Source organism: Numida meleagris, chromosome 4 (genome assembly GCF_002078875.1).
Source record: "Numida meleagris isolate 19003 breed g44 Domestic line chromosome 4, NumMel1.0, whole genome shotgun sequence".
Classification (NCBI taxonomy): Eukaryota; Metazoa; Chordata; class Aves; order Galliformes; family Numididae; genus Numida; species Numida meleagris.
Window position 1 is genome coordinate 4,841,320 of NC_034412.1, and position 13,666 is coordinate 4,854,985.

General features: G+C 49.8%; 1 protein-coding gene across 3 annotated transcripts; it reads right to left on the minus strand.

Moving 5' to 3' along the window:
- Positions 4,406-13,250, minus strand: TNFSF10 (TNF superfamily member 10). Of its 3 annotated transcripts, none has more exons than XM_021397065.1 (5): positions 12,770-13,188; positions 10,219-10,371; positions 9,197-9,239; positions 8,699-8,809; positions 4,406-7,350 (listed from the first exon to the last, which is right to left on the minus strand). In XM_021397065.1, exons 1-5 carry the CDS (start codon positions 12,890-12,892, stop codon positions 6,902-6,904), a joined length of 879 nt encoding a protein of 292 aa, XP_021252740.1. In that variant the 5' UTR covers positions 12,893-13,188; the 3' UTR covers positions 4,406-6,901. The 3 variants fall into 3 exon arrangements, with proteins under 3 accessions (XP_021252740.1, XP_021252742.1, XP_021252743.1); XM_021397067.1 differs by having other exon boundaries at positions 4,406-7,347; positions 12,770-13,172; XM_021397068.1 differs by lacking the exon at positions 4,406-7,350 and adding an exon at positions 7,758-8,170 and having other exon boundaries at positions 12,770-13,250.

Below are 13,666 nucleotides of genomic sequence, written 5' to 3' on the forward strand. Positions count from 1 at the left end.
TCCGCGGGTGCGGAGCGGCCCCGCGCTCTGCGGCGAGTTCAGCCCGACGTGCGCGCCCCGCTCGTCAACCCCCAAACCCGCGGGACGTCCCTCCGGGGCCGGGCGGTCCTTCGGGCTCCCACCCCCCGGCCGCGGTGCGGGGCTGCCCGCTGAGCTCCGTCCCCACGGGATTCCTTTCCGCTTGCCGCCGTCGAGGCGGTGCAGGGCGATGCCGTGCGCTCTTGGAGCAGCTGTCGGTTTTGGGACGGGTCGCTGCGGCGTTCTCCACGCGTGTAAAATTCCGGTTCCGAGATGCGCAGACAGCGACGGGCGCGGGGACGGCTGCTGTCACCGTCCCTCGTTTCGTTGCCCTTGGATCTTGGCAGGAGCGCGGTAAGGCTACAGTTGGGTGAAGCTGCAGTCATTGCCCTCTCTCTCTGTTTCACCTGCAGTTCCGTTCTCATTCAGCGTGGCTCTGCGGTCCTGGGCTCCGCAGGCACAGCCCTCGGAGCTGCCGGGCTCCCCAGCTGCAGCATCCCGCTGAGGGGAGCAGCTCAAGGTGAGCTCAGGGGCAGAACAGGGACCCCCCCACACACCACCTGTGCTCTGAGTGCACCCTGGCATCTGGCTTAATGCAGCACAGAAACGGAGCTCAGTGCTGCTTTTCACGTGCACGCTCACATATGTATGCCCACCATCTGCTGGTTTTGCTATTTAACGACTGCCAGGTTTCATAGGGTGACACGACAGTTACTCTGCCTGTTCCTCTGGATGTGCCTGTTGGCAGCTGAGCACTTTGCAGCACTTCCCGGAGCGATGCGTTAGCCTCAGTGCCCGGTCCGTATCCTAATTTCAACACGCTTTGCAGCTTCGTTGGAATCAGTATTCATCATTCCTGCTCTTGCAGTGTGAGACAGCTTTGTAGCAAGTTACTCGAGGGTAGCTAAATCTTACGGAGTATAGCCACAAACTGATTCGTTTGGGAAAAGAAAAAAAAAAAAAAAGAGCCTATCGTGCCTCTCACTTTGCTTATCTAGCTGCCCATGTAACTGCTTTACTGATTTCTGAAGCAGAATCATGGGCTGCATGCCACCAGCATCCAGCTATTTCAGTCCTACAGTCTTGAGTCCAACCTAACTTAAATGACACTATATCAGACGATGGGGCAGCAGGCAACTGTCCCTGTATAGAATACCCTGAGTTGGAAGGGACCCATAAGGATTATCGAGTCTGGCTCCTGAAAGCTGCCAAGTAGTTCCTGTGATTCAAAGAAAGCTTTCACTCTTCCCACCCCCGTGCATTCTCAGACCAGTGGCATTAGCTGCAGGACATGGGTGTTTGGCAGGGAGAACGACCCGAGGCTGCGGATGTGAGCTTGCAGTGAGCAGCCCTTATTCTCGTGAAATTCCTCCCATTTTTGCTGAGTTGTATCTTGTCGAAAATGACCATTTCCCTTTCCCTAGGGAGATGAAAGCTTCAGTCTTTCAGACAAATCTTGTTCTTTCGTAAAACGGTACTCGAACTGAGGCGGCAGCAGATCTCTCTCCTCCTGGCAGCCCAGGCTTGTAACGCAGTGAAATAACACTTAATTCAGCAGGAGTTTGATGCCCTGACCCACTTGGATCAGGGATGGCAGTCGTTCTTTGAATCCAACAGCATCGCTGCCCTGCTTGTTCAAAGGGGTTCTGAAGCATCATTCAGGAGTGGCTTTCCCTTCTTGGGGTCAGGGCCAGAAAATCAGCTGAGACAGAACAAAGCAGCACCGGTTTTTGATTCTTTGGATACCGAAGGCCTCATCTTGATGGGGCATAAAGAACCAAAATGCCACGGACTTGGCGTGACGATGAGTTCCTGCGTCTGCTTTGTGTATACTGAAGGACAGTGGTGTGAGAAGAGAGAACAGCCGTGAGAGAAGCTGGTTCCGGGCACTCATCTACCTGCCCTCAGCTGCAGGAACCGTGCTTTACGTTGCCTTACCAACCACAGGGAAGATTGAAGTCACTAATATAGTTGGGATGAGAGAAAGAGGCAGAAGATGAGGACATTTTATGCACAGTTCTATCCGCTAACTAGATGAACGGCCAGAACAGATATTCCAAAAACACTTCAAAGCAAAACAAAACAGCAATACAGGGGACACTTACCTTTCAGGGAACTCTTAACATATTGCTGCTTCCCTTCTGCAGCATTAGAGCTGCACTGAGCGCGGGAGGTAAGGAAGAGTTTCCGCTGATGGTGTTTTGAAATCTCTCTCCTATGTTCCATTCTTTCTATTCACTCTTCATCCAGTAAAGTTTTAATTCTAGTTTATGTTATGGTTGGTTGTCATGGAAATATCTGAGGGCTTTGAATATGGATTTATTGTGGCTTTCTGTGCAAAACAGACTTCAAGGGAGAGAGCTCCCATTTAAAAATGATGCGTCTTCTACACTCCACAGAAAAGCATCTTTTTTTATTACATCTACGGGCAGGAGGTGCTTTGACTTTTATTATAAGCGCTGTATTTTAAGAACAGGAGGTAGCAGCTGGTGAGTGCTCTCAAAGGTTATGGTTTAGTACCTATCAGCAGTGAGCAGTGCGGGTGGAACAGCCGCTGAGGAACCACAAAGTGCTGAAATGGCTTTACAGCTGTTTGTATGGAAGTTAACATCTGCAAGCTGGCTTTGAAATCCTGTTAGTTAATGAGTTAGCAAAGATGTGCTCTAACGCATTAATTCAGAGGCATCCATTATAGGCTCGTCTTTTCAGTTCGGTTCAGCTCCTTGTGCCGTTAGGTCACACCAGCATGGGGATGTTCCTCTTGGACCATAGAGTGCAGAGAGAAGGTTCCCCAGCCACAGCTGTGTTTACCCTGCATCAGAAGTACAAAGAGTTCATTGAGCAGTGTGTAGCATGAGAGTAGTAGGAGATGCGTCCTGCATTTTTGGAATGTCACTGGGCATTCAGTCTCAGGTTTTGACTCAAGGCCACCCTGGCTTTGCTCCTGGAGGCAGCAATGTTCCTGGTGCCATAGGACAAACAGACCCATAACAGAAGCTTTGCAGTGGAGAGGTGGGGATGCTCACCTGAGTCACACGCGTGTACTGCTCGTACTACACCCTATGACTTGTGCTAGCACTAGAACACGCAGGATGGGATTGTGTACTTGTTCATTCTTGGTCATGCTGTCCTGATGGTATTTAGGTTTCTTAGTGAAATGGGGAGCCTGAATCCACCAGCAGATCCCCACTTCGTCCTCTCAGCCCTCATCCAGGGGCTACAAGGGATAAATAAGGATGACTTCATACCAACTGACGATTATACAAGTTGAAGAATTCAGTCTGACAAAATCAAGTGCCTTGAAGAGGTGTCTGCTTCTTGGATTCTGTTGTGATCACAGTGTTAGCTTCTAAAAGGCAGCTTGAACTTTGGATTCCCTGTTTGCTTGTGCTGTGTTACACGTTATGTGTTTGGTGCTACCTGTGTCAGACAAGGAGCATGAACTAGGTGAGCGCTGACAGAGCAGCCCATGAAAAGGGGAAGCTGCTTAAATCCCAAGCTACTGCCCCGCAGCCCTGAGCACTGGTAGTTGGACAGCATTTGTCACAGCCCAGCGTTCAACCCAATGTCACCTGGCAAACTTTCTCAAAGAGCTGATGGGAGGTGGCCATGCTGGCTTGGCAATGCTGCAGGAAAAGGAGTGCTGTTATAGGAGGCAGCGGTGCGGTGCTCCGGCAATTAGCAGGGATGGATGCGCTGTCAGGCAGAGGAGAATGAGCGACTTTTGTTCATCCGACATAACGTGCAATTTCAGTCTGTTAGCATGAATGGAACGAGACAAGTTGTGGCAGAGAGAGTTCTGAGGGAGATGGCTACAAATGTCTGCGTTATCTCTCTATATAAAGAAGTGACAACTGGGTCAGACCCCACATTATCATAATCCATCTTCTATTTCTGCAACTGAACGGAACAAGGCACCTTGGAGGAACGAGTGAGTTCTCGTCTCAGTGTGTTAGTTATTTTGATCGCTGCACAAAGTCTTTCCTTAGCCCATAAAATGCCATCTGAGAAGTGAAATTATGAATCTCAAAACCCCAGTGTCTGATCCAGGATTCTTATCTAGTTGCACAGACTACAACAAATGCATCCCTGATCCTGCCTGGCCAAGTGAATCGTGCTGCACTACAAGCAATAATAACTACATTTACTGAGGCAAAGAGAAGCAGAAAAATAGCAGTAATGAAGCAATGCAAGGTAAAATAACAGGCAGTTAGCTGCTGAGTCCTCTTTCCCATGGAAACACCAGGAAAGAAAGCTGAAATAAAAGCAGTCTCTACAAAAGGGATGATCTCTTCCCAACCCCTGTGGGCATCCCCGTGATATGGGGTGCAGTTGTGGGGCTGGGCTGCTGCTATGGAAGCCAATGAACACCGCAAGGCTCAGGAAGTATTTACTAAAAACATTTTATATAAAACAGATGTAGAAAAAATGACAATACTTACATGTTTACCGCAACCCACACCCACATAGAAAAATTTGCTACATTCACCATTCATCATAAAGTGAGATGAGAAGTATGACTCGGTGCAAACGTACAATCAGAGGTTGATGCATCTTTCCATTAATCTTCAAGCATGTCCTGTCACATACCACTTGATAGTCTCTCCCCAGGATAATATCTGGCAAGCATGCCTTTGGATTACTCAGAAATAAGATGTGATTAGTTGGTGTGATCCTCTGCTCTGCATGCAGGGCCCAAGAATAGGTACATTTAGATTAAAAAAGATAATGCCCAGCAGAGTTCCCTAAGCAAAGCATTCCCAATTATATACTGGGAGCTGGAGAGAGAACACTGAATAAAGCAGAAAGTGTCATAGTTTGTCTTAATGTCAGCTGTAAGCACGGGAGCTTGTAAGCAAGGGGATCCCTACGGATCCCCTTCTGTCAGCCCACAACCACTACATTACACAGATTGCTTCTTACCCACATGGAGGGCTTCTGACTCTTAAGAAAGCACTGGAAATGCTTTTTCACAGTTCAAATAAATCTCTTTCAAATAACTTTAAGAAACATTTTTCAACATAAATCGCTTTAAAAAAAAAAAAAAAAAGCCTGGTCTGTTTGATAAGATAAGCAGCCACAAAAGTCCATTTTCCAAATACAGCAGCATCCATTTCTGTTGGGAACGGCTCTGTTCTCCCCATCCTTCTCTGCCGGGCAAAAACATTTCTGAATTAAGTCCTGAGATCACGAAGAAACCCTCAGGTATGTTTTCTGTTCTACACTGAGACAGATTTGAGTTTGATCCAAACCGTGTGTTCTAGTAAACGGTGGAGAAATTCACATATTTGATCACCGCTGAACTCAGTACATGCGATGCTGTGTTGGAACAGCAGACTGAAGTTTGACTTGTCATTTCAGGCTCACACCCGTTGTTTTTTGTCCTAAGAACAAAAGGAGGGCTCCAATGAAGGTCTCCACTATTGAAGCAAGCAACCACGGGAGCCAAGGTGAGCAGTGGGGCTTGTGCCCCTTCAGTTCCTCTTGTTGACAAAGCAGAGATAATGATGCACGTCTATCTGTGCACAAGGTCCGTACACGAGGGCTGCACAGTGATTTAATTACCACAATGGAAGGTGAATGGGAAGGTTCCCACGGCAACCTTAATATATTTAAAAAAAAAAACACAAAAACAGACAAACAGGTTTTCTCCTGGCAATATTGTGTTGACTGAAAGTAGCATTTGCAAAGCGACTACCTCCTTCCTCCATTTTTTTTTTTTCCCTCTTTCACCTTCTGTTTCCCAGTGGTATCTCTGAACCCGGGCAAAATGCATGCACAGTGTGGATTAGTGTATTTACAGTGACATTGCTGCAGATGTGCTCATTTATGCCCATCCACCTTACACTTACATCCAACTATAGTCCCGCTCGTAGAATTAGTGGTCAGTTTAAACTTAAAAGAAGTTATGAACAACTTTTCAACCATTCCTACAAACAAAATAAACATCAAAACAGCATTATCTGAACTGTAGCTGCTGGTTAAGTATGGATAGTTGCGTATGTTTTCCCTAAAACGTTACTCAGCAAGCTGTCATTCTGCCTTGCACCATTACAAAATCCAGGCCAGTGGAAATGAACACGGAATAACTGTGTCACGCTCAATTTGTGGCAAATGTCAAATAGAATTCAGCATTGAGAGAAAAACACTTATTTTTTTTTATCAAGTACTTGCTGTCAACAGGTGTAACTGCATTACTGAGGCTGTCGGAGGCGCGGTGAAATCTTTGCAGTACAGCCATTAGGTAAACAGGCGCTGCCGTAATGTGCTGATCCCAAAATACTGATTGATTTCAAAACCTCTCCTGTGCCCTTTCAGCAGCTGTTTTTACGTGCGATACACTGATTAAGGCAGAGTAGTGTGCTTATTCAAGCCATGATCCTGGAAAAAAAAAAATGCTTAAGCACATATTTAATTTGAAGCATGTAAATACCCTGGGTTTAGTCAGACTGTGTGCGCTTAAAATTAATTAGGTGCTTAAGTGCTTTGGGAGATGAGATGAAGAGGTGCAGCGTGACCTTCTGATGGCTTTTCCCTTTTGGAAAACTCGGGTTCCGACAAAAACTTCCAGAATAATTCCACTGGGGACTAGGAGGGCTCCCTGCATGAGAGATACCTATGACAGCTGGAACTTTCCTCCAGCCCCATCAGCACCCGGAGCAGCTCCGTGGTACATGCAGGACACAGCACAGCACTGGGCCACCCGCAGAGCATTGCCAACCTGCCACCGCCAGGCTCCTTCCTGGCCATGGCAGTGAGGGAGTGAGCAGAAAACGGGGCTCCTGGTTTTGCTGGTGTTGCTACGGTGTGTGCTTCGTATCCTGTTTTACAGAATTTTGGGTTGGTCCCGGCTTTGCTTCCTCCAGAGCGTGATTTTCATCTTTTAGCCAATCATAAAGGCTCCAAAAAAGCTCGCCTCCTTGTCCATGTCAACTATGTCACTGTTACTGACCGAGACAAAAATCCTGTCGTCCCTTTTCAGCTGGAACACCCCACCCTGGTAGATGGAGTAAAGTCCATACTCGGCCTTTTTGGACCAGCAGCTCGTTCTTGCGCTTTTCATGAGCAGAATGGGATCCGGGTAATTTGTCAGTTTGTAAATGTACTGGACGAGCTGCTTGGGATTCCTTATTCGTTCCAACAAACCCGAGTCCTCGTTCTCGTTTTCCCGGAAGCGAAAGTAAGTCTGTGAGTAGATGTAATAGAAGCCTGTCTGGGGCACCACCAGCTCACCGTTCCACACCTCCACGTTGTAGAGGAAGGAGTGGCCTCTCCTCGACGTCTCCCAGCTGTGGATTTTCTGCCCGATGCCTTTGTGGGACAAGTAATCTACTTGGGAAAAAAGACCTGAAGTTAAAAGCCTGCATGGCACCTGCTGTGAGCAGCCAGGTAAGGAAACCTGCCCTTCCCAGAGGTACCAAAGAGCAGTTCGTTAGCTCCATCCTCTCAAAACAGTAAGAAAATCCACAATTAAGCTGTTCGGTGCTATGGGAGAATTCACACAAACTACTTTTTATTTTTTTGTGCTCTCAAATGAGAGAAAAGCCAACGTGTTGTTACTTGGTAACAAAGTTAAAACATCAATTTGCGGCTGGTACCCTCCAAGCTGACGAAACCCCACCAAGCCTTTCATTAACAGGGCCTGACTGTCACTTCTCCTTGCCCATGGCTCTAATAGGTCTGTCACCATAGCAGCTGGGGCTCGCAACAGAAGGAAATTAAAGGAAAAAGAGGCAAGCTTAACATTAGGAAGAGAATTTTTGTTTTATCAAATGAAGGTTCCCAAAGAGATGTCGGCGCGGTACCAAAGAGAACAAGCTTTCCTCCCATCCTGAGAGAATCATGGGATGGCTAGGGTGGAGGGGACCTCAAAGATCATCTAGTTCCAACTCCCTGCTGTGGGCACAGTTGCTCTTTTCCAAGCTGAACAAGCCCAGCTCCCCCAGACTTTCTTCATAAGAGAGGTGCTCCAGCCTTCTGATCATCTTCGTGTCCCTCCTCTGGACCCGCTCCAACACCTTTGCATCTTTCTTGTGCTGGAGGCCGCAGGCCTGGATGCAGCACTTCAGATGGGGCCTCAAGAGGACAGAGCATAGGGGACAATTCCCTCCTCCTCCCTGCAGGCAGCCCAGGATACTGTTGGCCTTCTTGGCTGCAAGAGCACACTGCTGGTTTATATCAAGCTTTTTGTCCACCAGGACCCTCAATTCCTTCTCTCCAGGGCTGCTCTCAGCGAGTTCCTCTCCTGGTCAGTACGTGTATCTGGGATTGCCCCAACCCCAGTGCAACACCTTGCACTCAGCCTTGTTGAACCTTGTTAGGTTCACATGGGTCAATTTTCAAGCCTGCCCCGATCCCTCTGGATGGTTTCCCTTCCATTTATTGCACTGACTGCACCGCTCAGCTCGGTAACATCCATAAACTCAGTGAGGGTGCACTCGATCCCCCTGCGTCATTGATAAGGATGTTGAAGAGCACTGGTACCAAGATGGGCCCTTGGAGGACACTGCTTGTGAGTGGCCTCCACCTTCAACGAGCTGAAGAACGCATTGTGTGGGACAAGGAGACTCGTGATTTCTTTCCTGCCATTAACTCCATGCAAGTATAAAAAAGCCTGTGTTAACTCCAGCTACAAGCGAGAGCACAGCTCCGTGACCCCTGCCTGAAGGCTGTCCCTTACTGTGCGAGGACGCGGAGCTCCTCTTGCTGCTGCCCGTCAGGTGTGCTGCTATCCTGAGCGTGGGGCTCTGCGGCGGCTCGTCCCTGCGCGGCAGTGCCTGGGTCCTGTCACCTACATGGGGACGAGAAACGGGGTCACCAATGAGAATCATGTAAGAAGATGCATCAGTCCCCTGCTGAACGCGGCTGTGCTGTTTGGCGTTAGGTTTTTAACTGGCTAAATCACAGACCAAATGCTCTTGGCTCGTCATGATGCACCCACAGCGCTGCTCATCCCCAGGCCAGGCACCTCACTGCCCCTTGGACCCCTTTGGACCGCGCTTCTGGCTCCTGCAAATCTGCCCTCCCAAGGTAGGTAAGCACTGTTGGATGCCTTGTGTAACTGCACAACCACCCCAGTCACTGCTTTCTGAGTTTTACAGAGTTACTCAAGTCACTACACATTTCAGACACCACCAGCAGGTCCTTTTTGCCACAATTAATAAAATTATTATAGTACCGTTGATTGCAGGCATGTTTTCCTGAAGGATTCTTGACATCATCTGCCAACAAACAGAGAAAACTAATTAGCTTGTCAGCAGAAAGTGAAAGATGCAGAAAAATCACTCTCCTTCTCCCACTCAAATGGATGCTATTCTGAATTTGATCAACAAGCTAATAAAAAAAAAAAGCCTATTAATTTGTCATAATGAAGTATTTTATATCTCTTACGCAACTAAACCCTGGGGAAAACGTTTTCAAGAGAGCTCAGCCATCTGGGTTTCAGTCTCTCGCAAAATCAGACCCTAATGCTTCTCTTAAATCAGAAGAGATGCTGAACAAGGACCAGCTTCCATTCATGCACTTGGCAGTGCTGCCCATCTGTGGGATCTTGGCTCTGGGAAATGACATCTCATTTAATACCCCTACCTAAGTTTTTCACCCAGCATATCTTACTTTGTGCAGCTCCCTCCTTCCTTCAGCTGACTGCTGGTTACCCGCAGCGGTGCAGCAGCCCTGCTGATGCTCTGGGATGATTTATTCTGGCTGACAGATACTGCCCCTGGGTTGCAGCCAGCTGCTTGTTCTGCCCCAACACATTTCTCACTATTCATTCATCCACCCCTCCAAAATTTATCTCCAGCAGCACCCAGGCGAGCCTTTTGCAAGCAAGCAGGAGCTGGTGGATAGGTCAGATCTGTAAACATGATGTTTCCCTCCCGCAGGGTTTCAGGGACTTCACTGGCAGAACTTCCCCTGAAGGAACCAAGATTTCAGAATGCAAACAGAGGATCCATCCTGGGATGCAAGATTTGCATTCAGGTAAGTTTCAGCCTGAAGCGAATATTTGTGCTCAAGAGGAGCTCTTCACGTGCTGGAGATGGGAATCTGAAAACGCTTCCAGTTCAGCCCTTCTGATTTTTCAGCCAGGCTCATCTGCACTTCCCACTTCACCCTGCTATCAGCATTCTTTACATGCCTTAGCATCTAAACTCTAACATCACCAAGCTCCGCCACTCCAGCACATCAGTTCCCACATACCTTTTTAATTAACTTTCCCAGGTGCCACTTCACTTGCCAGCAGGGGTCAGCCACTCTGTCTTTGCTTTCCACCACGTCCAAGTTCTGGATGAGGTCTCCCAGCTCCTCCCCGGTGAGACACGCAGTGCCGCTCTTGGAGTACGTGTCCCGGAGCTGCAGCAGGAGAACAGCCACCATTTGTCACCTGGGATCTGCCCTCCAGCTGGGGTATGTCACTGAGCTCTCTATGTGTAGGAACACGCTTTCTCCTCTTACAAATATTTGCTAGTATGGTACAAGTTATGACTATGGAGACAGAATGAGTAATGAATCCTGTGTTTACGTATTTATTTAATTATGATGAGATAGCTAATATGCAGAAATGCATTTACGTTATCTCCACGGACGTAAAGTATCTGGGTAACCAGGATTTATCTGAGTATCCAGCGCCCAGACAAACTTTGTGAAAACTCAATGCTCAGATTAACGTTGTGAATTTGTTGCTTTCTGTAGTACTGCGTTCAAAGCATTCCTTTTGCACAAGGGATTTCTCTTCACAGATTATTGAGGATGAAATCAAGTATCAAACCGTAAAGGCATTTTCCATGCTGTTTTTTTAGCCAGTGCCACTTACAACCCATGCTTTCTCTCGGGGTTATCTATAATGCATCCCGCCCATATCCCGCCTGGGCTCTGTGTTTGACCTAAAGCCCAGAACAAAGTCTGGACAACAGAGATAACATCTGGGTCCAAATACAATTATAACGCTGAGTGTTTGTGGCATGGGCTTATGCCTGTACCTTCCAGTTACAGAGTGCATTTCTTCTTGATAAAGAGGAAAGAGTAACAAGAGTGCTGACTGCTGGGGCACCTCGCAGGAGGAGCTGGGGTTGGAGCTGAGCTCTGCCCATGCAGGGCTGGGTGCAGGGTGAGGCAAGGCACCAGCTGCCACTGCTGCTCAGTGTAAGCACCTGCTGCACACCCACATCCCGCAGCGCTGCACAGCTGCATCCTGCATCAGCTCCAGAGCCTGGTGTCAGCATGCAAAGCATTCACCTGGACTTCTTGTCATGTTTAAATGCCACTTCTGTTAAAAAGTTCTGCTCAGTTTGCTCAACAGATGTGTTTATTCAGTGAGCAGTGGTTTCAGAGCTCCTTAAGACCTGAAAGCAACACGGGGTCACCCCTTGCCTCATGCTCCTGTTTGTTTAGGAAGAGTTTTCCCCTTCCACGAGGCTTAGAAAAATTCCCCTGCAATTCCTAGCACCTTGCTCAGCCCATTCAGGCTGCAGCAGCACTCAGCTGAGCTCACCCTGACCCCTGGAACACCTCTGTGCTCTGCAGGCAGTGCTGAGAAAGTGCCCCTGGTGTGAGTGCTGGGGAAGATTCCTGGGTCATTGCTGAGGAATGCAGTGGTATTTTAAAATCAGGGCTATTGTTTCAAAAAGTCACCTGAAGTGGTTAAAACTGTGTGATTTTAAGGAAGAGGCTCTTACAGCTAAGGGCTCCGAGGGATTTAGCCACACAGCTTTAGTTTGGTAAGTGTGCAGATGAAGTATTGCTGCTGCTCACTCCCCAGATGGGGTAATGCTCAGCTCCAGGCTTCTCCCTCACATCCACAGGCTGCACCTCTGCCTCTCCCTCACCTGCTCTGATCCCTCAATGCTTCCCCACCGTCCCTGCAACGGCATTTAGCCTCCACGTGGAAATCCTCAGGGCATGCGACCTGGAACCAGAGCCCAGGTGGCAGCGCAGGGCTGGTGTGTGCCCTATGGGCAGAGGAAGCGAGGACGCAGCGCTCTGCTGTCCCCTCCTGCCCCAGGACCGGGGCTGTTTTCAAAACAAGGAAACGTGCGGCTATTTTCTTTGCAGCCCACATCCTAAAGCACCGTGAACTTTATTGTGCTCACGTCTCCTCGCTTCCTTCAAGAGCAGAAGAGTTGAAACAAAAGGGTGCACCCGAGCGCCCCGGTGGCTGTGGAGGGGTAAGCGAATGCCACACGTTACTATTTGGTAGCGATAAAAATAGCCTCAGCCTCATGAATTTGGTGAAGGTGCAGAAATGCCAGTCTTGGGAACAAGACAAACAGGCAGACGAAGTCACAGCGCATCCTTAGAGCTTTATTCCGTGCGCACAACGCGGAGGAAGGGGAGCAGCCCGTGCTTACGGGCTGCAAGGGACTCGGAGCTTTCTTCCCAAGAGCGGTGTGCAGGAAGGGGCGGGCTGGGGGCCCCGAGCTCTGCGGGGCGGGGGGGGTTTACAGCTCGTTGCGAGGAGCGCAGCGCTGCCTGAGGTCGCTTTGTGACCCCCGGCTCTGCCCGATGCTGCAGGATGCGCTTAAAGGCGCCGTCCCCCCCCTCCCCCCCACAGCTTTTGTCGGGCGCGTTACCGCTGTCTGCGGGACATCCGGTGCGGGGCCGCGCCCCGCAGCTCTGCACGAGAGACGCGTTTGCAATCGCCGTGCAAAGAAAAAAAAAAAAAAAAAAAAGCCAGCAACAAAAACGTAACTTTTAGGAAAAAAAAAAAAAGCAGCAACTCCCCGCCTGGCTCGCGCCGCCCCGCGGCACCCACCTGCTGCAGCTCGTTGGTGAAGTAGATGTAGGTGACGGCCACGCAGACGGACTGCAGCAGCACGGCGGCCACCAGCACGGCCCCGCAGGTGTGCGCGGGGCTCGGCCCGCCCGCGGGCAGCATCTCGGCGGCGGGACCGCGCGGAGCGGCTCCGCGGCCTTTATGAGGGGGAGAGGGGGAGGCGGGGCCGGGCCGCCCCGCGCACGCTCCCGCCCCTCGGTAACGCTCCCGGCGCCGAAACGCGCGGGCTTGAGGCGGTCGGAAAGAAACGCTGGTGGAAAACGGACTCCGTCCTGCTTTGTTTAACGCAGCTGCTGCGTTCCTAGGCCAGACGTTGCCAAGAGTCGATTGGAAAGTGCTCGGCTAACGCGGAGGAGGAGCCCAGCCCGCAGAGAGGGGCTGTGCCCCTTTCCATCCCCAGCCTGCATGGAGCTCGGCTTGAATAGAAGGAAGCGAAACTTCCCTCGGTGTTTACTTTCAAAATGAACGAAAGCGCAGAAGAAACAGAAGTGAAAGCATCTGCTGGACGCTCCTGCTTCTCGAAGAGCATCACGGAATCATTGCAATTGGAGAAGACCTCTAAGATCCCCAACCCCAGCCCATGCCCCCATGCCCACTGCCCACGTCCCTCAGCGCCACATCCCCACGGCTCTGAACAGCTCCAGGGACAGTGACTCCACCACTGCCTGGGCAGCCTGTGCCAATGCACCACCACTCTTTATCAGAAGAAATGTTTCCTAATATCCTGAGCCTCCCCTGGTGCAACTTGAGGCCACCACCTCTCATCTTACCTCTGTTACCTGGGAGCAGAGGCCGACCCCCACCTCAGCCCAGCCTCCTGTCACAGAGCTGTACAGAGCCATAATGTCTCCCCTGAGCCCGCTTTGCTCCACTGAA

Excerpts from the sequence above, each read along its gene's own strand:
- TNFSF10 (XM_021397065.1), bottom strand. The coding sequence starts at position 12,892 with ATGCTGCCCGCGGGCGGGCCGAGCCCCGCGCACACCTGCGGGGCCGTG. Across the intron at positions 10,372-12,769 it reads TCACCAACGAGCTGCAGCAG|CTCCGGGACACGTACTCCAA; the intron begins GTGGGTGCCGCG and ends CTCCTGCTGCAG. Across the intron at positions 7,351-8,698 it reads GAGCTCCGCGTCCTCGCACA|TAGATTACTTGTCCCACAAA; the intron begins GTAAGGGACAGC and ends TTTTTTCCCAAG.